The 26,389-nt window shown below is 43.5% G+C and overlaps 3 protein-coding genes across 18 annotated transcripts in view; 1 reads left to right on the forward strand and 2 right to left on the reverse strand.

The window, feature by feature from the left end:
• KAT2B (lysine acetyltransferase 2B) overlaps positions 1-2,754 on the reverse strand; it is a 63,186-nt gene extending 60,432 nt beyond the window's left edge. For 6 of the 8 annotated variants that reach the window (XR_008310257.1, XM_053264112.1, XM_053264111.1 and 3 more), the window contains exon 1: positions 449-935. Coding sequence is in view for 6 of the 8 variants with exons in the window: in XM_053264112.1 (XP_053120087.1) it covers positions 449-805 (357 nt within the window). In the remaining 2 variants the exon portion in view is untranslated. Of the gene's footprint in view, positions 1-448; positions 936-1,065; positions 1,224-2,634 lie in introns of those variants that run through there. The other 2 variants (XM_053264114.1, XM_053264121.1) reach the window with 2 other exon arrangements.
• PP2D1 (protein phosphatase 2C like domain containing 1) lies at positions 333-23,873 on the forward strand. 8 transcript variants are annotated; one of them, XM_053264125.1, is made up of 5 exons: positions 333-377; positions 1,572-7,408; positions 11,965-12,074; positions 19,104-20,370; positions 22,845-23,873. In XM_053264125.1, exons 4-5 carry the CDS (start codon positions 19,107-19,109, stop codon positions 23,753-23,755), a joined length of 2,175 nt encoding a protein of 724 aa, XP_053120100.1. In that variant the 5' UTR covers positions 333-377; positions 1,572-7,408; positions 11,965-12,074; positions 19,104-19,106; the 3' UTR covers positions 23,756-23,873. The 8 variants fall into 8 exon arrangements, with proteins under 8 accessions (XP_053120100.1, XP_053120099.1, XP_053120104.1 ...); XM_053264128.1 differs by lacking the exons at positions 333-377; positions 1,572-7,408 and adding exons at positions 7,475-7,500; positions 10,785-11,008; XM_053264124.1 differs by lacking the exon at positions 333-377 and having other exon boundaries at positions 1,241-7,408.
• Positions 23,874-23,899: 26 nt separating this feature from the next.
• Positions 23,900-26,389, reverse strand: part of RAB5A (RAB5A, member RAS oncogene family) — a 36,576-nt gene continuing 34,086 nt past the window's right edge. For both annotated transcript variants that reach the window (XM_053264141.1, XM_053264142.1), the window contains exon 6: positions 23,900-25,376. In XM_053264141.1, the coding sequence (XP_053120116.1) occupies positions 25,261-25,376 (116 nt within the window). In that variant the 3' untranslated portion in view covers positions 23,900-25,260. The remainder of the gene's footprint in view (positions 25,377-26,389) is intronic.

Raw genomic sequence — 26,389 nt, forward strand, 5'->3', positions numbered from 1 at the left:
AGCTGGGAATCCACTCTTTAACTAGCCCGACTGTTTAAAAAAATAATTATAGAGTAACTAATCTGAATTAAATTATCTTGACTATTTGCAGAAAGAAAGAAAATTAAACTCTTATCTTCTTCACGACTGGGAAACTTGTTCACAACTAACAAAGATGAAAAGAAGGAACAGAGGAAAACACCTGGGTGCGCCTGCGCAGACGCACACACACACACCCCAGTCCCTGCCGCTCCGTTTGAAGCTTTCAAAACAAGCCGGGAGCAGCTGAGCCGGCCACTCCCGCGCCCCTCCTTTGACGGCAACTGCAAAAGGCCCTAGCAGAGACTCGGGCGCTCCCTAGCGGTGGCAACGAACAGGGCGCCATCTATGGATAGACGGTGCTGCTCTCCCGGGTTTTTGTCTTTAATCTGTCCCCCACCCACGCACCCACCCCCGGCCGGGAGGGTACCTTGCAGGCAGAGTAGACGCCCAGCTTCTCTAGCTTCTTGGCGCGGGGTGCAGAGCGGAGCTGCGCCTTCTTCCCCGCAATGCGAGCCGTGCCGGGTCCCCCTCCTCCTCCGCTGCCGCCGCCGCCACCTCCTGCTGCTGCTGCTGCTGTTGCAGGGCTCTCAGCAGTAGTAGTAGTAGCGGCGGCGGCGGCTGCAGCGATAACAGTGCGGGCGGGTCCGCAAGCGGCGAGCCCTCCCGCGGCTGGGGACCCCTGTTGCAGCGCTCCAGCCCCGCCGCTGTTGTTCCCGCCGCTTCCTCCTGCGGCTGCGGCAGCCGCAGCGGTCGCTCCCGGCCCGGCCGCGCCAGCTTCAGACATGCCGCAGCCCGGCCGGCAGGAGGCTCGGTTGCCTTCTTGTCGCTACCGCCGCGGCCAGCCTCCGTGGTGCCCGGCTCAGTGCGCCCGTCGAGCGCTCTGGACCCTCCCCTTTCCCCGCTCGGCTGCCGCCGGCTGCTCCCTCAGGAGGGAGGGGACAGGCCGCACCGCGGGCGGGTCCTGCCGGGGAGAGCAGAGGAAGGCGGAGGCGCCCGCTAAGAAGCCAGCAGGGAGGGAAAGCCGGACATGTTGTTGTCGAGAACCTGGGTGGGGTGTCACTCCTGCCTGGCAGCAGCGGCCAAGGGAAGAGCCCCGGTGGCGACACGGCCTGGCTGGCCCTCCTTCCTCGCCTAGGAAGCCACGCAGCAGCAGCAGTAGCACAGTGGCGTCCCCAACAGTCCTAGCCAAGCAAGACAGCCGCCATGAAACTCCCCAGCGATTTCGCCACCGTTTGACCCCCAGCTCGGGGCGCAGGGAGGGCGGGGGAGTGATTCTCCACGAAGGGGACGGCTCTCGTGGTGGGTGGCGTGAATGATCAGCGCCAGAGTTCTAGGTCTTTAGGACATCATTATAATAACGAATGGATATTTGCGAACTCCCTCTGCGTCAGTGCCCGGTAGGGAAGATAATTATCTCCCCAAAAAAGAAAGAAAGAAAAGAGTCCGACTCTTGTGGCACCCTAAAGACTTCGCAGCTGTATTATGGCATAAACTTCCGCCAGCAATAAATCTGCTTGTCCTGAAGATGTCACTGGATTCTTTGTCTGCAGAACCTGATTGATACGGGTTTCCTGGAATTCATCTCCTCAGAGGTGACCCAGAGGTTTCCCGTCTCCCCCGCCTGGCGGTCTCGGTACGCTCTCTCACTACGGATCAATAATCTTCACGCTAGAAGGCAGGCGGAAGACTATTCCCAGCAATAGCTCAGAGTCCTGGGGACCACCGAAACCAACCCAACAAGCTAAGCGGCCTCACACCTGTTTCTAGCAATCAGCACACGCCTGAATATTGACAGCAGGCTTGCAATGCACGCGCACACATTTCCCCTTTAATGAAGTGGGCTCTGTTGCACGGAACGTATGCCTATTAGTCTTTAAGGTGTCACAAGGGTAGGATTTGGGTTTGTTTTGTTGCTGAAACAGCTGAACACAACTATCCCTGGATTTCCCCCCCTCCCCCACTTCCTACTAGTTTTGCATTTAGAGGAAAGGGAAGCGTCCTTACTTAATATTCCGTACTCTAAATTCCTTATCTAAGTCACTTAATTTGTGAGAGAGAGAAAGAGTTATCCAGTCATCCAAAAACTTAGTTTAAGTGAGAGGAGATGCTTTTCACTCATGCTCTGAAAAGCTTGGCAATTGAGGAGCCTATCTTAACTTTTGTGCCATACTGCCCAGAAGCAGTATGGATCAGGGAGCAATTGGGGGGGGGGGCGGTGGGATTTTTTTCTGTGTTTACCTTGTTTTGCAGTCTTTTCTAGACCACCATTTCCCTAACCCTCTGTTTGCCATTGCTTTCAATGGCTCTCCAACCACAAATTCGCCAACCGGAAGGGTTTCCCAGAATGGAGGGATGACTGTACTCATTATATTGCTGATATGTAAGTCATAAAGTTGTATTTGTGCTCCTGGTTCATACAGCTGTGCTATAACGTGATCATTTCAAATATTTCTTGAGAAGTGCAGAAGTATAAATTAAGCATAGACAGATTAGAAGTTTAAGACTGAGCCCCCAAATTGGTCTCTTATCAGACAATAAATGACAGAGCAGAACAAACTGAGATTGTCTCATGCTAAAAAGAGCCACTCAAAAATTTTTAAGATTCAAACCTACCACTGAGTGCATTGGTCCAAAATAAGCATAGAACAGGACTTGCAGTATAATGAAGTGTCCTGTGACTGCATCTGTATTATACCTATCGCAAATTAATCCACACATCTTGGATTAACTCCAATTGGATTAATGTCAAGGAACATTTTGCTTTCAAATAATCCAACAGTCCTGTGAGTAAAGAATCCAACAGTCCTGTTGAGGGTATAGAGATAAGAAAGTACTATAATTCATCTTAAGAACCTTTATCTTTCCTGCTACATTTTGCTGGGGGAGACATGTTACTGCTACCCAATCACAGCTATGCCAAAATCTTTGTTTTCGATGGGCAGTTTTTATTTCTGCCATGGGGGAGGAACCAAAGAGTCTACAGGAACTATAAGTCGGCAGATAATGTGTGTGCTTTAGCAGTTAAGTCTGTGGTTAAAAGTAGTTGACAAATAAAACACTGTTGTGTCAGTTTAAAAATATACATGAAAATAGAGCAGGCCTGCACAGTATAAGGCCCAGTGGCCGGATCTGGACCATGGAGACTTTTTGCTAAACCTGCCCCCCTCCCCCCCCCCCCACCCATAAGAATATCTGCAGCAACAGCAGGAGCCATGAGCTCTTGGCCTGACAAGCAGCAGCAGCTCAGTGCAATTGGTCGCTCAAGATCAGATGAGATGTGTGTGGCAGTGATGGGCCAATGAATTAGAGAGCCAGTTGCTGCTGCTGCTTGAGCAGTTTGGAATGGCAGTGGCAGCAGTATCAGAAAGGCAGTGGCACAGGCAAAGTGCACCCCAAAAAAGCAGAGGATGCACTTCCAGTCAGTTCCCTCTTCTTTGAAGGGGGCCACCCTCTCTGGAAACTGCCTTACACCACCATCCTATGCAAGTCTACTTGGGAATACGTCCCATGGTGTACCCAATAAGGTTTACTCCCAAGTAAGCATGCCGCCTAGGATGGCAGCCTGAAAATAATAGCAACGTAGGGAGAGGAGAGAATTTGGCATTTGCTTGGGGCTGGCATGCACTCGAGGTGCCCCACTGACTGAGCAGGGACATGGCCTATTTTCTGGCCACTATTCTTGCTTAAAACTGCGGGTCCCTGGAGGCGGGCAGGAATATCCACAAGTACCAATAAGGGCTTTCATTAAAATTGTTAATTAGTTCTAATAAAATAATGCACTGAAAATTGATTTCGGACCTGTGTACTAAGTCATGGTTGGTTCTGGCACACCGGGGCGTTGGAGTTGTACACCCCTGAAAGAGAGGAAGGTAGGGAGAGAGAGAATTGATCTGTTTAAGCCCCTACTGGTTTATAGGAAGTAACATAGAGTGAAGCATTAGGCCTGGATAAAATGTGCCATGTGTTTAAAAAAACCAACCTTCCCTCCTTGTTCTAGGCGTAGTTGTTTCAGGAGGAAGGAAAGGGGAAAAAGCGTTTTGCTTTCTCATGCTTCAGAGCTATCACTTTCCATATCGGCTATGTAGCAGTAAAATGCTCAGGTCTGGGAGTGACAGCCAGTTCCAGACCTGATTCACTAGCCTGCTATAGCACAGTAGGGGAAGGCTCAAGGGAGTCAGGAAAAAAACGATCCTTTCCCCATTTCCCTTTCTAAAACTCTCTTCCCTGATGAAGCCTGAATAGCATTACAGGGCTCCTACTTCAGACTGCCTGAAGCCCGGAGTGGGAACTATTATCATGCTTGCTCAGACCCATGTCTCTTATATAAACACCTGTGGACTTGGTTGTGTGTCTGGGGCTAGATATAGTTTCTGGGGGAATTGCTCTTAAAGTGAGAGAACTTTTTGGATGCTGCAACCAACTTTGACCAGCCAGAAAAGCAGGCAGCTACCCCCCTGGTACAAGGTGCCCAGAGTGGTACCAAAGCAGCAGGCATACATAACTATGAAACACGTCTGGACAGTGAAGCACCACTAGGGCAGCAAACAGTCAATGGGCTTTCAAAAGAAAAGCTGAGTTTTATTGAAAGAGAACACAATAATTAGAGGTTGAGTGAGATCAGGTTTAAAGGACATACAGAGGGAATGACTGGAGCCATGCTGCTTGTAAGAAAAGTGAAAGTAGAAATGAGTGAGAACAGGGATGGGGGGGGGGAGAGAACAGTTTATACCTCACCTGGTCTGTAAGAAAACTAAAAAAGTGAGGGATGGATATGGAACTGGAGATCCGGCCTTCACACTTTACTCAAAACCTTCACTGGGAGAAGTGCGTCTGAGGCTGCTGGGCTGGCACTTCTTCCAAAAAGGTCCAAACCAAAACATATGGATGCTAGGCTGACACTAAGTTCCAAGCTGGCCTTGTGCATGTATGGTATGTGTCACAAGCCAGGATCAGACAGGAGGCAAGGAGGAATCACAAAGGCTGGAGCTCTGCTGGGAGTCTGAGGGCAGTCTTGGGCAGAGCCTCACCATCAACATAAGAACAGCCCTGCTGGATCAGGTCCAAGGGCCATCTAGTCCAGCAGCCTGTTTCTCACAGTGGCCCACCAGATGCCGCTGGAAGCCACTGTTACTCCCCTGCGACAGGTACTCAGAGGCATCCTGCCTTTGAGGCTGGAGGTGGCTTTTAGTCCTCCAACTAGTAGCCGTTGAAAGACCTCTCCTCCATAAAGTTATCCAAACCCTTCTTAAAGCCATCCAGGTTGTTGGCTGTCACCACATCTCATGGCAGAGAATTCCACAAGTTGATTATGAATTGTGTGAAAAACTACTTCTGTTTGTTGGTCCTAGATTTCCTGGCAATCAATTTCATGGGATGACCCCTGGTTCTAGTGTTATGTGAGAGGCAGAAGAATTTATCTCTATCCACTTTCTCCACACCATGCATGATTTTATAGACCTCTATCATGTCTTCCTGCAGTCTTTATTCTAAACTAAAAAGCCCCAGATGTTGTAGCCTTGCCTCATAAGGAAGGTGCTCTAGGCCCCTCATCATCTTGGTTGCCCTCTTCTGCACCTTCTCCAGTTCTACAATGTCCTTTTTAAGATGTGGTGACTAGAATTGTATTCAGTACTCCAGGTGTGGCCGGACCATAGTTTTGTATAAGGGCATTATAATATTAGCCATTTTATTTTCAGTCCCCTTCCTAATGATGTCTAGCATGGAACTGGTCTTTTTCAGAGCTGCCACAAATTAAGTCGACACTTTCAACGAGCTGTCCACCACAATCCCAAGATCCCTCTCCTGGTCAGTCACCGTCAGCTCAGCATCAGCGTATACTTGAAGTTGGGGGTTTTCGTCCCAATGTGCATCACTTTACACTTGCCAACTTTGAAGCGCATTTGCCATTTTGTCGCCCACTCCCCTAGTTTGGAGAGATCCTTTTGGAGCGCCTCACAATCGGTTTTGGATTTCACTACCCAAAAGAGTTTGGTATCATTTGCAAATCTGGCCACTTCGCTGCTTACGCCTACTTCTAGATCATTTCTAGATAAATTTAAAAGCACCGCTCTCAGTACAGATCCCTGGGGGACCCTACTTCTTACTTCCCTCCATTGTGAAAACTCTCTATTTAGACCTACCCTCTGTTTCCTGTCTTTTAACCAGTTGGCAATCCACACATGTACTTGACCCCTTATCCCATGCCTGGATTCAGAGCTGGGTTTGTGCATGGTGTGTTCCACAAACTGGTTCTGGGGAGCAGGAGAAAACACAAAGGCAGGTGATTGGCTGGGAGTTTCCAGGACATGATTGAGCAGAGTGTCCATCACAGGGGCGTAGCTATAATTAAGCGAAAGGATTCAAAGAACACGGCCCCCAGCTCCTGAGGGCCCTCCAGCTCCATCCCTCCCTATTATCTTCATTATCTCCCTCACTCTGTTGGGCCGCCAGAGAGAGGGATGAACACGGGCCCCTTCTCTCCTAGCTACACCCCTGGTCCATCAGCAATCCCACACAGAGCGGGGGTGGGGGGGTCAATTATAGGCAAGGAGAACTTCTGAATTGGGCTTCCTGAGGAACAAAAGACAGGAGGCAGGGCACACTAATAATCTGGTATTGAGGACTGTGGGTGTGTGGGTAAATTGGCATTATTGGGTATGAACACAATGAGCCAGTTGAGGTGATCACCTGGCTCATTGTGCGATAAGGGCATAGAGACACTGAGAGTGCACTTACCTTAACTTCATTGCAGGACATCCTGACCTGTTGTCAGAAATCCCTTAATTGCATGGGAGGGGTGATCACTCGAATCACCCCTCTAAATGTACTACAACAATTGGAGTTTGGGAGCATCTGTAGAGGGACAATTCAGATGACCGTGCAATGATCCAGATGATAATCTGAATCGGCTCAATTGCATTAGCAGGGGGTTGGTTGGTCTATTTAAACTTTCCTTTTTGTTCCAAGCCCCTGAATTAGCAGACTAGCAATTTTAACTTCATTCAGAATGCAAGAGCACCAGTTGGGATTCCCACCTTTCCCAGACTCCAAACCCCTTTCTATGTGACCACCTTGCTTGCCTGAAAAAGAGGCCATCCCTTAAAGCACAAGCGCTGGTCTATATGACAGTTTGATTTAGCTGAAATGGAGACAAAAATCCAAGTGTCAGGGTGGTAACATTGCACTCTTAGAAACTGGGAATACATTGTCTGTGACATATTTCTGCAGGTCCAATTTGTAATTCTTCTAAGAGGCATTACCGCTAACACTGTAAGAGGAAATGTAACTGTTTAATAGAACACACTTCAGGATGCTTCTTGGTTACATCTCTAGGAATACAGAAGCTGTACAGTACCTCCCATGACCTTGCTGCAGACAAATCAGAACAGTAAGTTAGTGGCTAAGGATACGGTTACTATAGTAATAACTGTAAACACTGGAAATGCACTACCACTGCAGAACTAGTGTGCAACAGCAACAGTGAGTAGCAGCTCTCAAATAATATTTTCTAGAAGCCAAGGGTATGTTTTACATAATTTCAATGAGTTAAAGTAATTCAAGAAAAGGTGAGGAAAGCTCTGATTTAGCAGACATTGAGACAGTAGTAAGACAGCAGTATTAACGCTGAAGACTGAACACCTTAACACATAAGTCCATGAAAAAATACAAATCATTATTGTGTGTGGGACAGGAAGGATGTGGGAATGTCACTGTTAAAAAAAACTTCAGTGGCATTCCCACAGCCTTCCTGTTCCACACATTATGATGATATGGAAATTTCCATATCATTTCCATGATGATATGGAAATTCCACATACTATGATATACAGAAATTTCCTCACTGTTTTTTTTTTATCAAGGCAATACAAAATGTGAGAAAAGAATTTATTTCAGTAAGTGTTCAGATTTTCAAAATATTCTTTTGAAGAAAAAAAGTGACTTATAAAGGTTTAGAAACTCAGTAATCCAAGTTTAAGATGAAAAGTTGCTTTAAACTTTCACTTGTGCTCTAAAAATGTGGACATTGCAAGCTGAGGTGCCCAGATTAACTTCTAGGCCTTATAAACTGTAAATATTTTAATATGCAAAGATGCATCAGGCAGCTCTCGAGCAAGTGATTAGGGAACTGTGCCTGTTGAACTTCTGCCTGGATGCTGCCCTCCCCAGTTGATTGTCCAGTTGAAAGACCAAAGCAAAGTCTGGATCACGGAGCCTAATTTGTAAAGCCAGCATAATATACAAGATTGTGCAAAGTCATAACAGTTTATATAGCACATTAGGTGGGGTGGGCATCTTAACTTGCAATTCAATTTTAGAACATGAGTGAAAACTGAAAACATCTTAATTAGAATCTTTAACTGAAAGTTTTTGGATGACTGAATTTGCAGACTTTATGAAAAAGAAAATCTTATTGGGCACCATAGGAAAGGGAAGTCTACCCATGCTGGTTCAGTGGAGCCTCCATATTCAGAGGTAGTGTATCTCCGATACAAAGAGTTTATCCAAAGGCAGTCTGCCACCACATAGGAAACATAGGAAACAGCCATATACTGAGTCAGACCATTGGTCTATCAAACTCAGTACTGTCTTCACAGACTGGCAGCGGCTTCTCCAAGGTTGCAGGCAGCTTAGTAAACCTGTATGTCATTTATGCAATGCTCCTGCATAGGAATGTGGAGGGAAGATGTGACCAAGAGGTCCACGCAGATGAGACAGTAAATCTCTTCTGGAAAAGTTTCTATGGTTATGTGCAAAAAGACAAGAGTATCTCTTCTAAACAGCAATGGGACAAATTATGGAAATGGACGTTGGACGTAACCCCCCTGATTACCTGATGTGCCTTGTAATCCCCCACCCCCAAGTTACAGTACTACCTGCATATACCTCATAACCTTGTGGGTTTCCAAATCCTTGTGTGTGAATCTTTGTAGATATATCATGTACAAACAACCACTTTGTATATAATTGTGCTTTGGAAACTTACTGTATGCTTTGGTAGTTTGTTGGTTCAATAAAAAAATCTTGTCCTATTTAAAAATAAATAAATCTTGTCCTATCTTGGAGATGCCAGGGAGGGAACTTGAAACCTTCTGCTCTTCCCAGAGCGGCTTCATCCCGAGGGGAATATCTTGCAGTGCTCACACATCAAGTCTCCCATTCAGATGCAACCAGTGCAGACCCTGCTTAGCTAAGGGGACAAGTCATACTTGCTACCACAAGACCAGCTCTCCTCTCCTAGACCAGCTCTCCTCTCCTTTTGTGTCCTTGCAAAGCCCCTGCTGCTACCTCACCACCACCCCACATTCCCTCCTAAATCCATTTGCCACCTCACCCCACTTGAGGGGGGTGGACAGTAATGTGTATTTCAATATAAAAGTGCCAGGGTGTCCCTACAGTCTCTTTATCGAACAGCTACATTCAGAACCAGAAAGCTATTCCCCAGAACTTGCCCCTCCCAACTCTGGCTTCAGAACTCTCAGTGGGCAAAATCACAGACCTTGGTTTATTCTACCTTGTTATTATGCAGCTTCAGAGGCTAATAATTCAGGAAATGCTGGATGGATTTCCCCCAAACAATAAGCTTCAGCATACTTGAAATTTAAAAAACAATTAAGGAGACATTTTAAAAAATCAAGATGTGTTATCAGATAGCAAAAATTAAAAGGTAGCCAAAGGTATTCTAGTGTTTAAGGTTCAGTTTTTAATGTGCTACCTCTCAGTCATTTTATATCAGATCTGAAGCAGATTTGGAAGTCTGGAAATGTTCAGGCAGATAGGAGTGATGGTTTCAAGTTTATAACCTATAGCATGTTTGGGGTTTATAATAGCAAAAGTTTCAAACCTCATCTTAACTATATTTGCAATATCATGCCACTATAATTTGTGTCAAGCATAGGGGCTAAATAGTATTGTAGATTGTGCGAGTAAAAGGTTTTATTAAGCCTCTACACTGAAAGTAGGGCAGTCTCTTCAAACGGTGGATTGGCAGAAGAGGCAGATGGCCTCCTCCACAGACCCATCCCCAACTTTGGCTAGCTTATTTCACCCATGGGAACACAGGAAGCTTCCTTTTACCAAGTCAGACTATAGGTCCATCTAGCTCAGTATTGTCTACACAGACTAGCAGCGGCTCCTCCAAGGTTGCAGGCAGAAGTCTTGGAGATGCCAGGGAGGGAACTTGGAACCTTCTGCATGCAAGCATGCAATGCTCTTCCCAGAATGGCCCCATCCACTAAGAGGAATATCTTACGGTGCTCATGTCTCCCATTCAAATGCAAACCAGGGTGGACCCTGCTTATCAAAGGGGCAAATGCATGTTTGCTACCACAAGACCAGCTCTCTTCCCACACCCAGATCCATTGCCTCCCCTGCACACTGCACCAGCCACAGCTACTGTCCATCTCTTCTCCTCCCTCCCTCCCTGTCATGTCTTGTCCTCTCCCTGTTCAAGAGGCAGAGAGAAGGGAAGGTGGAGCACCAGGAAGTCATTAAACCCTCTTTCTGCCATTCCAACTTCCCTACCTTCTGCTTTATGATCAGACAAAGCATAGGGCATAGCACAAAAAAAGCGGGGGGAGAGATGGAACTGAGGTCACTGCTTATGCAACCATCAGGTAAGTGGTGCTCATTTTGCCTCCAGGGGCTTGCAAGAGTTGGACTGGAAGTCCCTGATCCAACCATTGCAAGGTGCCTGAGCTCCTCCGACTGCATTTCAGCCTCCCTCACTTGCACCTTCTGTCTATCCGTCCTTCCTCCACCTCTAGTGCACTGAAAATTGTGGCTCTAGCCCTGGTGCTCTGGCTCCAGCAACAGGACCCAGGCAGCATTCACTGCAGTCAGCAATGTGGAAGGTGAGGGAGGAAGGAGGAAGAACGGGTGGCTTTGGAATGCAGGTTAACAAGAAGAGGCTGCTAGTTGGCAGCAACCCCTTTCCGCCTCTCAGCCTCCTTGCAGACCTTGAAAGGTGGCCAGCTGACAAGAAGAGATGGTGAGCAAGCAGCCTCCATTCCTCAGCCCACGCCCCATTTAAATGCTTCAGGGGGTGGTGCTGGAGAAGCAAAGTGCAGTGTTAATTTGCATCCCACCTCAGGCACCCAAATGCCTTGAGCCACTCCTGCTTCTGAGTGTATGTCACATGGGCATTGCCGCAGGCGGGATCTTTTAATTTTGAGACCCATCTGAGTGCATGATCTGCACACCCAGCACCCTCTGTTGATCATATGCGGGAAAGGTAATGAAACCTTGCTCCCCACCCGCCTGCCAAGCCCTTCTCCCTGATTGTGAGAAAGGGCTCGTGTTCTGTAAACAACAGCTGACAATGTTAAGCATCCAATGTGCTGGTCTTTGACAATAATGACTGACAATAAGAAACCAAATAATCTTTCTCATTTTCATCATGTTGGATACTGATATCTATTGACAATTGTAAATCTATACCTTTAGTGTGGACAGTTTTTCCTTCAGTCTGATCTACATCAGTTCTTGCCTCCTAAATTAGATCACTTTGATGTATTGCCCTCGGCGGTTCCATATGGTAGATATGGCAGGGTTTCTTATTCTGAATGCTACTGCCCATGTGATGAACAAGCCATAGAGGTCATGTTTTATTATATTGCAATTTTTATAGGGACTCGTGTGAGTCATCATTTTTACCCCTGTTTAAGGATATATCAGGCAGAGAAGATGAAGTATATATTTCATTTCTCTTGTCAGACCATCAAGCCAATGTTACTTACAACATGGCTAAGTTTTGTTTAATAGCAATGAATATATGGCATCATCTAATGACTAATGTAGTAGAATAATTTGCTATGTCATATATTTGCAAAACTATATTGTTGCATGGGTGTGACATTATGTTTCTTCCTTCGTGTTTCTGTACTGGTCAAAGACTAATAAAGTTTATCTTATCTGATATCTGACTCCTAAAACTCTTGTTTCCAGAACCATATTTTTTCAGGCTTCTGTAGCAAAAGCCAAATCAGAATCAAGTGTTTTCCATTGAGTACACAACGTGGAGACCAGTGCATCTACTGCCTTCTCTACAAAAACAGGTTCTGTATAATGTTTTATTTTATATCAAGCTCATGCTATTTAAATATCAATGCTCCCCCCTTTCATCTTTTTATTGTATTCGCTGCTTATTCATTTTTCCTTGTTTGCTCTTGGTTTCCCCCTTTTGAGTAATCAAACAGGTAAATTCAGGGTGACTTTACAGATTTTCCATATGGAAATTGCTTAAAACTATGTCTACACAGCAGCTGTTTCAAGAGATGAGCTAGTTTCTGCACTGTTTCACCACATGGATCAATAGATGCTGCATGTTTTGTCTCTGGGTCACCCCAAATTGTGTCAAGGGAAATTATCCACATGATGAGACAGCAGACAAAAAGGAGTTCACTGTGTGGTGGACCTATGCACGGAGGCAGTTGGGAGTGGCCTATATGGCCATTGTGTTGCATTCTATATGAAATGGCTCTAAGACTCCTTCCTCTGAGTCATGAACTGAAGTCATAAATGGGATATGGTGAAGGCCTCTAGCTTGGATGGCTTTAAAAGGGGCTTAGACATTCATGGAGGACAGGTCTATCAATGGCTACTAGTCTGGTGGCTATAGGCCACCTCCAGCCTCAGAGGCAAGATGCCTCTGTATACCAGTTGTAGGGGAGCAACAGCAGGAGAGAGGGCATGCCCTCACCACTTGCCTGTGGGCTTCTCAGAGGCATCTGGTAGGCTACTGTGTGAAACAGGATGCTGGACTAGATAGGCCTTGGGTATGATCCAAAAGGGCTGCTCTTGTGTTCTTATGAACTGAATTAATCAGGTCAGTTCAGATAATATTGCTGCCAGACTATCCTAAACAAGTGAGGGAGGAGAGTGAGCACACATGCTTTCACCTCCATGTGTTGTCTTGCCATCACCTAATCACATGGGTGCTCATCTAAACCACCCCTCAAGATGCAGATTAAATCTACTTTAAAGTAGTATTTAATCCACATGCTAAGAAGAGGTTCAAATGAACCACCCCCTCGTGTGATGATGTGTGGAGATATGCATGCCTACATTCCTTTCCTACGTAATAAGGATAGGCCAGCTAACATATAATGCACATTAAGGTTTCCAAGAGAGCCTTTTGGAGCACCATCCATACCTGGTTTGGAGCTACAGGCTTGTAGTTCTGATATTTTGCTATTCAGATCCCATGGAACTGTGAGATCTCTATTAGGTTTACATGAACTAACTCATAGGGCATGTCACTTGGTTTTTAGCCTGGGAAATGGTAGCTCTCAAGTCAAGTTTAATTTGGGACTGCAGGAGAATCTCCCTGTGCTCGCCCCCTTGATTGCTTTCAGGTGAGCAGAGCTAATCAAGCGCTATTCTTTTCAAGAATTAGCCAAGTATTCTCCCTATGTTGGCACAGTGGATCAGGTGAAGATATCACCTCCTCAGGAAGAAGTGATAAAAAGTAACAGGTCATTTCGTCTGCTAACGAGCATGTTAATGGCTGGCTCAGGGCATGGGAAGCTAATTTGTTAATATTTTTAGTCACTCCCAGGTATTCTAAAAAGATACAAGATAAAACCTCATGCACCCATTGCATTTTGCCTTACACAGATCTCTTAAACCTATTCACCCTTCATACTGAAAGGAAGAACACTCAGCAAATTTAAATAGGATAATGATGTGTCCTGTGCTTTGTCCCTTTTGTCCACCTCTTCAGAGAGGTGCAATCAGCATAATGCCCCCGGCAAGATTTTTGCTATTAGTAGTCAAGACACAATCAATTGGTGTGTCTCTTCCACAGATTCACCAGGTGTCTCTTCCTTGGATTCACCAGCTGCCTATCGTCACATCTTGGCATTGGCACCACCATCTTGCCTTAGCTTGACTTTCAATCCTATCCTACTTGTTGCCTCCAGACCAGATCTTTTTCCTAGCCTTGGCTTCCCACTCCTGGCTGTGAGATCCTGGTCTCCTGAGATCAGAGCCCCTTGGGATTTTTCCTGGTTCCCATACCCCTGTTTGGTCTCTGAGTTCCCTGAAACACTCCTGCCTTTTGCCTTGTTGTCGGTCGTGGAGAGTGGTGATGGTATCGACTGAGCCACAAAGGTTCAAACACCCCACTGGAAGGACGTAGATAGTATATAACCTCTGCTCTCAAGCCTTTTATTTTCCTCCTTTCTTGCTGCTTCTAAAACCCAAAGACCATTTCTCTCCAATCAGCCCTGGTGGTGCAGTGGTAAAACTGCTGCCCTGTAACCAGAAGGTTACAAGTTCGATCCTGACCAGGGGCTCAAGGTTGACTCATCCTTCCGAGGTCGGTAAAATGAGTACCCAGAATGTTGGGGGCAATATGCTAAATCATTGTAAACCGCTTAGAGAGCTCCGGCTATAGAGCGGTATAGAAATGTAAGTGCTATTGCTAAGTGAACTTAATTTGGAAACTCAAGCCAAATTGCCTCTTTGTGAGCTGTAACTTAGTCCTTTTAATCTCTTAGTCTTGCTAGTTTTGTTATTAACCATTTTCTCTCATTCTGTACCCCTAAAACCCTCAAATAAACCGGATTCAATTTTTGAACTTAACTTCTCTGTTCAGTTCTTCCTGTGACCAAAACTTTGAGCAAATTTATTCTACGGTGGATTGCTCCATTTAAGCTCACTAGCTCCCCACAAGCAGACCAAAATGTAGCAAGGGGTATTTGCCAATTCCCCTGGAGCAGTACCATTAACATTAGCCCATAGTCACCCCTTTAACTCATATGGAAAGTGAAGGCAATAAAATTATATAACATATTCTAGTACTGTACTGTATTTGGCTATCCTCTTTCCTATATATCCTCTTTTTGTCCCAAGCAAAATAGTTTAGACACATGTTGCTATATATATATAGTAAGATCAAAAGAACGTTGATTTTTGGTTTTTGTTTTGCTCTTTTTGAATCCCCACTTTTTAAAAATTTGTGAACAGGGAGTATGACTCTCTTGTATGTTCAGATAAGATGCCATACTATTGGTACTGCATCTACTCTGGTGTATGGTATTAGAAGTGAGGGGCTGACTTCCAGATGTGCACATGGAACAATGATTTATATATATATATAAATATATATATATAAAAATATTATAATATATTATAATATCTATATATTATATATAATATTATATATAATATTATATATAATATATATATAATATATAATATATATATAATTTTATATATATATATATATATATATATATATATATATATATATATATATATATATAGGGAGGGAAGGGAGGGAAGGGAGGGAAGGGTGGCAGCAGTAGCAGAGTGAAGGGAAAATTGACAAAAATAGTTGCTCCTTGTTGCACTTGCAAAACTTTGTTCCGTTAATGCTGGATGTTGGCAAGCAGATTTTGTTAATTACAGGCGTGTTGCTATAACTGAGTGGATGAGCTCAAAGAACCCAGGGTCCCCAGCTCTTGAGGTGCCTCCCCCCAGCTTCACCCTTCCCCTATTTTTTCATCATCTTCCTAACTCCATGGGGCCATCAGGGAGAGGGGCAAACACAGCCCCGTCTCTCCTAGCTATCTGAAAATCCCCCTGTGTGGTCACCATCCTGCTCCAGTAAAGCAACTTGCTTTCTTGTTTTAAATTTCCAAGTACAGGGCATTTTAATCTCTACCTTCATTCAACACCAAAACAGTAAGGCAGGTCTCATGATCAATGAGACCCGCTTTTGGCGAAACTGCGGAGAGAGCCCGCTCTCCCCGCAGACGATCACTCAGGAGCCCTGGGCGGCTGGATTGGCTGCCCACACAATTGCCGGCTTTGTGACGGAGCTGGCAGGGGCTGGTAGGAGCGGCAAGCTCCAGCATGCCCTGTGCGAGCACGCAGGGCATGCTGGCGAGACCCCCAGAGCCAGGAGACGGCTTTTCGCCTCCCCTCCGGGGGTGTCCTTGTGAGTAGCCGCGCCGCGGAGCCACGCCACGGCTACTCACGACCAGATAGCCTAGGGTTGCGGAGCGCTCGCTCCGCAAACCTGAGCTAAGAGGAGGGCTACCAAAGCGGGTTACCCGCTCTAGAACCTCCGGGCTCGCAGCCGAACCCGGTGGTTCTTACGATTAGCAAAAATCAGGCTAGGCTCTCCTAGCCCAATTTTTGCTAATCGTGAGAATAGCCCCAGTGACTAGCCTGCACCAAAGTTAGGCAGTTATCTATTCCTAATCCATGCTCTATAATATAGTTGACATTGTACTATTCCTGAATTGACATCCATTGACACTTTTTGGGTTCCAGCTTTATTGACAATGGAATTAGTGGAGCTTATTTTTCAGATTCAGGAGGACTTTATTGACACTGGTAATCATACTAATTGTTCCTGTCATGGAAGCTACACTGTTAAGGTAACTAAAAGTAGGGGGGAACCCAAGAATAAGGTTTTTCTATAGCAGGTGTTGGCAGCCTTGACTCTCCAGTTGTTGTTGAACTAAACTCCCATCATTCCAAGCCATAATTTATTGCAGCTAGGGATGATGGAAGTTGTAGGTCAACAACAGCTGGTGAGCCAAGGGTGCCTACCCTTGATCTATACTTTGTGCACAAAAGGGTAGGAATTAAACAATGGGGCAATTCACACAATTGCCCTGGGTGGGCACGGTGGGGAGGGGAGTCTGCTTTCACCTTATTTCCACCCCACCCCACCCCCATGACCAAGAAGATCCTCTTCAGCATGTCTCCCACACACCCACATGGGCAGACCTGCTCCATGCAGCTCTGTGAAGCACAGAGGAGCAGGGAGGGATTCAGGATCGGAACGTGTTGTTCCAGCCTCTGGACATCCCTCAATGAAACATGCAGCATGTGCAGTGTATTGGGGATTCCCCACTTAGATGGACGCTCTATGTGCCCGTCTCTGAGAATCCTTGGGCTGCATGCAGCCCAAGGAGTCACATGATATCCGATAGCAGTGTTAAGGGTGCAAGAGCTTTGTTAATGGAGTTAGGTGGGCAGAGAGTAGAGGGATCTGCAAGGATCCCGCTGCTTCTCATGACCAGCCTAACCCTGCCTGGGGCAGCCCAGGCAGGATTGGGCTGGTTGTAAGAATAGCCTCAATGTTAGCTTAATATTAACGTAAGTGGGTTTAAAAAACAAAAACAAAACACACACACACACACCCTACATTAAATATACATAGGAACATAGGAAGCTGCCATATACTGAGTCAGACCATTGGTCTATCTAGCTCAGTATTGTGGAACAATTTCATGGCTTGGAAATGCCGGTTCTATTAATGCCGTCTGAAATAGCATTAGTCTTGTTTGCAGATGCACCACCCTAATGACTCCTGACACTGTAATCCAAAACTTGTGATACTGTAATCCCAAGATCTTTGTTGCATGTACTTTTGTCCAACCAGGTATCCCCCAGCCTGTAGCTGTGCATTTTGGTTTTTGTTTACTTTACCTAAGTATAGAACATTTCATTGTCTCAGTTTGGTTTCATTTTCAGCCCTGTTTTGCATTCTGTAAAGGCCGTTTGAATTTTATTCCTGTCTTCTGAGGTGTAAACTATCCCTTCAAGTTTTGTGTAATTTGCAAACTTGATGAGAATTTCTCCACTCCGTCTAAGATATCGATTTTAAAAACGTTCCTCTAGTTTGATGAGGAGCCACTAATAAGCATTATCTGAATAGAGTTTTCCAATCACTTAATGGTATTATTATCTATCCTGCATTTGACTGATTTGCTAACAAAAATAGCAGGGAAAACTTTTTCAACTGCTTTGCTGAAATCAAGATAAATTATGCCCACAGCATCCCCACAATCCACGAAGCTGGTAAGCCATTTAAAAAAAAAAAATTAATCTAGTGGGATTTATTCTTGACAAATCCATTCTTCATTATTATGATCCTTACACTATAGTTTTATATCTTCCATGTATTGAAGTTGGACTCACCAGACTATACTTTCCCTGATCATCTGTTGTCCTTTTCTTTTTTCATTTTGAAAACCATTGGTCTGTCTCTAGTCTTGTGGCACCTCACCAATTCTGCCGATTGCCTCAAACAACACATCAGTATGTTTTTAGTGTCCTAGTATGACATTTATATGGACCTGAAGACCTGAACTTGTTTAAGATTCATAAGGAGTTGATTTGGAAAACCTCACTTTTGAAATGCAATTCTGACCCATCACCATTCATTCTGTTTTTGTTAGATTGTACACACTTCCTCTTTGGGGTGAAGACAGAGGCAAAATAGGAATTGAGCAGCTCCACCTTCTCTTTGTCACACATTAACATTTCACCATCCTTACTGATCTGTAGTGCTGACTGGGAAAAGCATTTTTTGTTGCTCTTATTATTCCACACCAGCCTCAGCTTGTTCTGCACTTGTGTTTTCCTGATAGTGTCCCTAGTCTGAGAGACTAGCCTTTATTTGTCCTTGGAAACCAGTCCTTCCTTCCAGTGTGTTGGGTTGGGTTGTTTTAATTATTTTCAGCTCATCAATAAGCTCAATGGAATGGTTTGTGACTGCACTTTGGGAACTCATCGTTCAGAGGCAGGCAATGCATGTGCATGCATGGAGGCCATGTGCATGCTGGCATTGCACAGGGACAGCTGGGGGAGAGCACTGCTAGCACATTAAGATAGGTGGGAGGAGCACTGATGATTCAGGAAGTGACAGCTAGTGGCGGAGGAGCAGGTATGCACCTGCTTTCCTCCATTTTAAGGATGCAGGGGATGTGTTATGAATTGTACCAGGAACCATGATTTGTGCACATCCCTAGTTTTGTATATACACTGGGCATTCAGGGTATGTACACACACTTGTATAAATACTCACTTGTATAGTTGTGGACAAAGTTACAGAATATAGCAGCTGACTGCCCACAATGTCCTACCACAAGACCATGTTTGAAAAAACTGTTTTCAAAGGCAGTTGGGTCATCATGTAGTTTGGATGCTATTATTTGGGAAACACAAACCCAATGTCCTTTTGGGCATAAGGAACTAATGGCAAGTTATTTGGATTCCAGACTGTATATTTTAGGTCTTTTCAAGCAAAATGAATTAAATCACATTTCATTTTATTATAGAATATGTCAAAGAGAACCACAAACTCTAAACTTAGCCAAGGGGAGGAAGATCCCACCAAGGTGGTGAAAGTTGATTTCAAGAAAGTTGGTCGTCTCGACATTACTATTCTTTGTTCCATATGCCAAGCAGTAGTACCCATTAGCCAACTCTATCATCATAGAAAAGCCCATCAAGCTCAAGCAGAACTGGATTATAAGAGACCATGGGTGGAGACAATATATATTAAAAAAATAGCCCTTCAGCGACGGCAACTAATTTCAAGAATGAGAAAGACTTCTATGTATACTGAAAGAGCGAGAGAGAAGATTGATTGTTCACTTGAATTCCTTCTGGAAAGCCTTAAGTTTGCTCCGTATTTTTGCATCAATAGCTTTGCTCAAAGTTCTGTGCATGTTGAAGAAGTGAACAGCCCTTTGATTAAAGCCATAGCAATTTGCCAAGATAAAAATGCTGCTTGGCACACAGACTTGGAAGATGTATGGGTTGTGTTAGACAATTATGGAAACAAGACAGGAACATGCTTTCTTGGACTCTTTGATGGAAGCAATGGAGTTTCTGCTGCAGATACAACTTCAGCTGAACTTCCCATTTTATTTCTTGAGCAGCTTTCTCGAGGAGATCCCTCCTACCAAGTGAGTGAGGTGGAACAACAACTGTTAAATTCATTTTGCACCATATTTAGGGCGGATTATAGACTGAGAGAGAAAATTTTCACTAACAAGAGACTCAAAGGCAAAACAATTCCACCAAACAATTATGAATGGATTCACAGAGCATATGCCAAGGCTTTTTGGAGAATGGACAGGCTTTTGCGACTTGGAAGAAACGAAGTTTCCAGGGTTTGCTGGAGCAGCTGTACAGCTGCCACCTGTTTAGTGGAAACGATAAGCAACGAAAAGCAAAAACAAAATGATCAAGAAAGGGAGGGAATGTGTGAAAGGATAAACAATGAAAAGAAGCAGATCACACAGCGTGAAGAGCAACAGCCTGAAAGGATAAGGATAAGTACTGAAAAGGAAAAGAACTTCATAAAACAAGAGGTGGCTCCAACTGTAAGTAACCAAGGGACAGAGAGCATCAAGGGGCAGCAGCAGGAAGAGAAAGAGCTGCCTGAAATGATAAATAAGGAAGCGAGTGTCTCAGAACCAGGAGAGCTGCTTGCAAGTAATAAAGACAGGATCGAGGAAAAGAATGTCCTTGAAAACAATCACAGCTCTGAGCAGCCTGATGAAAGTAGTGTTGGAATAATGCATATAGCTAATATTGGTATGTATACCATCTTACACTATCTCCCTCACCCCCACTCAGTCTATCAGAGTGACATAGTAACCGCCTGTAATTTAATTCCACATTGAAAAGTTTTCATTGTATTTCTTGCAGAGTCTTCAATCTTGCAGAGTCTTCAGTAGTAGAAAATAAGAGCAAGGAAGGGGACAATGCATTATAGTATACATTATTATAGAAGAGTCTTTTTTAAAAGGGTTTGTTCTTATCCAAACACTAAAGGAGAATGGAACAGGTTAGAACCCTGCAAATTTGAATTTTGTGTTTAAGAACTTAATACACTGCGGGAACAAAGTAAATGTTCACTTAAATAGAAACAGTATGACAATCCAGTATTCTAAAAGGAGCAAGCCTCTTTACAAAATCTCGTTGTCAGTGTGAAAAAGGTCCAAGGTGTGTGCGTGGGAGCGCGAGGAAAATGACATTGAATGAACTAAAATGTCCAGGTTTTGCCAGTGTGCATCATACCAAACCAGTGCATAATGTCCATGAAAATCTAGTTAGTAGACTCTCAGTCAGTAATTTAAGTAGAAATACAGAGGCAGCTCTATGGTAGTAATATAAACATTTCATAAGCTGTATTTTGTATGCTGTAAATTGGAATAAATCTATTCCAGATAGATGTCATCAAGACCATACCCTTTACATGATTTGCCTCAGCTCATGAAGCAAAGGATAGAAGCCAAGGTTAATCATCTTTTCATCCAATCTCTCTGCATTAACAAAATTGTGTAGGAAAAATTGATATCTTATTTTAGTGAACCACATATTTCTTATTTAACATAAAACTAACCCTAGGATTCTAAAAGAGCTAATTCAACTCCTTTGAGAAATGGGATCATTCATCCACAAAGCAACCTTACACAAAATGTGTTTTGTTTTTGTTTTGGAAACAGCCAAATAGGAAATTAACAAGTTCTGGTAAAATTAATCTCCCTACTTTCCTTTCACTATAATCTTAATTGATAATTACCATCCTCACAAGTTAGCCCACTGCAGCTTTAAACATTCACATCTGCCATCTTGAATTAGGTGAATGACATCACAAACTATACTGTTGAAGTGTCCCTATGTGTTACTCACTACAACTGTACCAAATTTGGTTCCAATCAGACTACTTGCGCATCAAACATTCACACATCCAACATCTTGCATCGGGGTGGATGACAGCATTACAAACTAATGATTGAGGCATCCCTATGTGTCCTTACAGCTGTAGTAAATTTAGTTCAAATTGGTTAGGTGGTTCACAAGTTAGCCACTACTGCCTCAAATATTCATGTGTCCACCATCTTGAACTGGGGTGCAGAATTTTGTTTTGAGAGAGCACACGTGTGTTTGTATTGTTGCATCTTTTGAAAACACAGATTTAACATTATTTTCTCATAGTGACTAGCATATAGGATAGGGATGTGCATGGAGCCCATGGGGGAGCATACCTTTAAAGGTGAGGGAGGATGCCCTTACCCCTCCCACCATGTTTTCCCTGCCAGCGCTCCATTTTCAATGCATCTGTCGGGTCGATAGTGTACCTCTCTGCTGCCCCATGTCCTCTTCGGCTCAAACAGGAAGTACCTGGCGCTTCCACACATGCCCGCTTGACGTGCACTCAAGTGAGCACGATGCTGGGTACTTCCTGATACTTCTGGCTGAAGAGGACATGGGGTGACAGGGAGGTATGCTGCTGCCAATAGACATTTAAAATGTAGCGCCAGCAGGGAAAATACAGTGGGAGGGGGGAGGGGTAAGGGGTAAGGGCACCCTCCCCCACCCCTTAAAGTTATGCCCCCTGCCTTCAAACCGGCCGAACAGTCAGTCATTCAAACTGGTTCGGAGACCCTTAAAAGGGCCTCCAAACAGGTTTGTGCACATCCCTAGAGAGAGAAGCAGGGCAAGAAAACCAGATATAGAAGTTTCAGAAGGTGCAAGGCTGCCACTGAAAGCAGCAACCTCTGACATCTCCTTTCATTTCCATGCATGTATGATGACACACCAACACACATTTCGCTGTCCTAGCTGACCAAATGCTGCTTGTAGGGACCTCACAGTGCCATTATATTGCTTCACACATTTTGGAGTACTTCAGATTATTTGGGGAGGATGATTAGATGGTGTGGATGCTTTCAACAGCAGACCTATAGCTCCCATAATGTTTCAATCTATGGAAGGCACATTGCAAGCCAGGGATAAATGACTTGGAATCATAAGAGAGGCATAGATGCTATTTGGACACCAGGCAGATGTTCTCTAAACCAATATGGCAATCAATTATGCACATCAAGAAGCTGCAACAGGTAACAGGACAAGAGTGTTGCAGGTGACCATATCATGAAATCTGCACTATTACACCAGCATAAATTAGTAGAGAAAAAGCAATGTTTTTAAAATTTTAAATGTGAACCACCACCGCAATGCTGAACTGATAATTTTATTTCACAATACTTTTTAAAAATTAGGTAACGTTCATGCAGTTTTATGCAAAAATGGGGAAAGCTATTGGCTTACTAAAGAACACACTACTTACTGTACAGAAGAAAAGATCCGTGTTTTGCAGAATGGTGGATATATCAGCAGTAATGAACCCAAAGGACTTATAGAAGGACTTATCAGAACTACCCGTGGCCTTGGCCATCATGGAAATCCAGCACTGAAAAAGACTGTCATTCCTGTTCCACATACAGTTTCCTTCCCTGTTGATGACTCATGTCAGTTTCTCATTTTAGCTTCTAATGGACTTTGGGAGGCGCTGGATAAAAGTGAAGTAGTGGCACTAACATTAATTATGTTCTCTGCTTATTTGGAAAAGTATCAACATGCCCAGCTACAGAAGAGCTGCATGCCAAAAACGTCAGCTACAGGTGATGCAGAAGAGGACTTCTATTTATGGTATTTGAATAATGAACTTTTTTTTACAGATGTAGAAGATAATCAGAATAATGCCAATTTAGAGCCACCAGTAAAAAGCAGCTCAGAAAATGAAGAGAGTGCTCAGCTAGACTCGTTGAGGGAAAATATGGAAGAGCAAGAATGGGAAAACTCTTCAGAAGAGAGTGAGTTACTAAAGATTGCCGAGTCAAGTGAGGATACTTCATCATCAGAAGACTCTGAGGAAATGTTGATAGGCTCTGACCATCAGGAAAGTCAAGTGCTCGACGAACGTGTAGACGAGACGGTATCAGATAATCCTGAATCATCTTCACAAACATCAGAAAGTGAAGAAGCAGATCCAAGGACATTTTACATCCATGCAGCAAAATATATTAGTAAGCACCTTGTAAGAGCTGCACTAAAAGCAGGTTCCAGAGATAACATTACTGTTTTGGTTGCACTCTTAAATGGATGTGATAAGATACCCACTTATGTTTAGCATGTATATTATACTTGTGAGGGTAGTCAGTATGAAGGGAAATTATAGTGATGTAGCTCCAAGTCAACCCATTTTATGACAGCAGAAGTCATGCCATAATAAATACTCCAAAACTGAATACTTTAATAAGACTGGTTACAATGGTTTCCTGTTTTATACCACTTTATTCAAACCTGAGCACCTCAATATAAAACTAAACACTGGTGAACTGTCATTTTCCTTGCTAAGCCCAAATTACTGCAAATTTACAATCTGCACATGTAAGTTTCTGCTAGCAGTTCAACATTTAAATAGATTAAATCATCTTTTCTGACACTTGGTAGATTTCATATAATGAAAATAACTAAAGAATTAGTGCAATATACTGGACAGATCAAAATAAAATGGACTTTGGAAAACAAAATTGCAGAATTCATTACAGACAGACAGTAGTACTTATGTTACAGATACAGGAGCATCATTTATTACCGTTCTAGCCATGAAGGAAGAACTTAATCCCCTCAAGATTTGGGGAAGAGAAATGTTAGCTCTTTAAAGTAACTGTACATATTGTATGTTTTTAAGCAACTCTTAAATAGTACAGAGTATTAAACAGATGTAGACTACAATGCAGTACCCTATTTACAGTACATTAATATCCCAATTTAAAATCAAGTTGAATGTACATAATTGTTAGTGCACTGACTGATTTTTTAATCCTTTGGGGAAAGGTAATTGTGTTATGGTCAACAGTGATTAAAAACAAACCAGACACCTAGTTTTTGTTTTAGTTGGACAGGTCTCAATAGTTTGTGAAGAAGGAAATTCTGTTACATTAAGAGTTGAATTCATTGGTTGTGCCAGTTTAAACAGAAAAAACTGAATCAAACTTGATTTTATCGCTTTAAACTGGGCTGACAAATTTACATATAGTGTAACAACTAAAAAAATCAATTATTCTGCAAGCACAGGATCCATAAAATTGTTAATGCTGCATGTATTTTGCAGTTAAATTATGAAAATGTGGAATGTATATTTAAATGGTAGATACCCACATAAACAACATTTTGCATAAATACTGTGAATAATCTTATATAGGATCTTCAGAAGGTGTTATAGTTAGTTATTTTGTTTCCATACCACAAATGGAGAGTCCCAATTCTATTCATTACCCTTTAACAGTAACCGATATCCAAAGCTTGAGGAACTAACTGGTTAGCTGTAGATCCATGGAGTATTTCGGTCTCTATCCCTAATGACATGTGATACAGTTTATAAACTTTCAACTGAAGCAAGTCTATTCAGCTTCCTTTCCCCCCCATGTCTGCTGAAACATTACAGCCAGTGATACATGCATGTTATTAAAAATTAGGACAAAACCATTCTGCACTAGAAACAACTATTTCATAAGTCTCTTCTCAAGTTTGGAAGCTGTATTGGGCCAGGTTAAAACACTCCAAATTCCATTGTTATGAACAAGTTAGGAAGCAGAAGAATATTCAAGACAGTTTAAAGCAGCTGAAGGTTTAGTTACTACAGCATTGACTCCTAGTTGGTTGTGTTGGTTCAGTAAGGTCTACTCCTCTTCCTCTGACCGAGTTAGCCCCTGCATTCTGTGGTTCATTCTTCGGCAACTTTTTAGCTACAAGAAAGGGTAGTAAAAAGGTAGCATACATCTTTTCATGTGTTAAGTACTTGCTGTATAACTACATCTATATCTAACAGATCTCTGTGCATACATACACAAGGACGCACAGCTAGTTCAGACCATACATCTGGTTGCCTTCCCAAATGTCTAGAGAAGCATAGACACATGAAAGTCTCTTCCCTGCCCAGCTCACCAGTTAATCATGCGTGTGTGCATTATTCATTTGAACCACCCGCAAGACATGTATTAAATACTATGTAGTATTTTATGTTTGTTGAGGACAAACTGCCCCCTGTGTAGTTAAGACAACAGCAGGGCACTGGGAGAGACAGGTATGCCCACAGTGCTCCTCCATGCGTTTGAGAAGGTTGGCAAATATATCATTACAAACCCAAACCAGCCGCACACATTTCCTTATGGCTAATCCTTGAGCTCATATCAATCAATCAATCAATCAATCAATCAATCAATCAATCAATCACACACACACACACACACACACACCCACCTGCTGACTGAGCAAAGAGGCACCTTTTAAAAGTGGTGATTCTCTTTATTTAGGAGGAGAGCAATTGGCCCTATCATCCCTCCAGTGGTTGTTGCTTAGGTCTATCTTATGTTTCTTTTTTAGACTGTGAGCCCTTTGGGGACAGGGTAGCCATTTTATTTATTTATTTTATCTATGGAAAATGCTTTGGGAACTTTTGCTGAAAAGCATTATATAAATATTCACAGTCTCTCTTTCATATTCTTTTTGTCTTCACACAATACTCGAGAACAATTAAAAAGAGGAATGCCTTGTATTAACTGAACTTGGCTCTGCTGGCCATAGGAGTTTGCCCAACATTCACTTGTGTGGGTCTCCATAGTGACAGCAGAACAAGATGCTCATGACAAGTGCTTATAAAAATGAACAAAATGTAACAAGTGCAGTGTAGTGGTTTGAATGCTGAAGTAGGATTGGGGATATTGGGATCAAATCCCCATTCAGGCACCTACATCCACAA

The sequence above is a fragment of the Hemicordylus capensis genome, chromosome 6 (genome assembly GCF_027244095.1).
Source record: "Hemicordylus capensis ecotype Gifberg chromosome 6, rHemCap1.1.pri, whole genome shotgun sequence".
NCBI classification, from domain to species: domain Eukaryota; kingdom Metazoa; phylum Chordata; class Lepidosauria; order Squamata; family Cordylidae; genus Hemicordylus; species Hemicordylus capensis.

What these genes read in the sequence shown, in the direction of transcription:
- PP2D1 (XM_053264125.1), top strand. Translation starts at nt 19,107, where the DNA reads ATGTCAAAGAGAACCACAAACTCTAAACTTAGCCAAGGGGAGGAAGAT. An exon ending in AATGCATATAGCTAATATTG is followed by an intron (nt 20,371 to 22,844) that starts GTATGTATACCA and finishes TTTAAAAATTAG; the next exon opens with GTAACGTTCATGCAGTTTTA.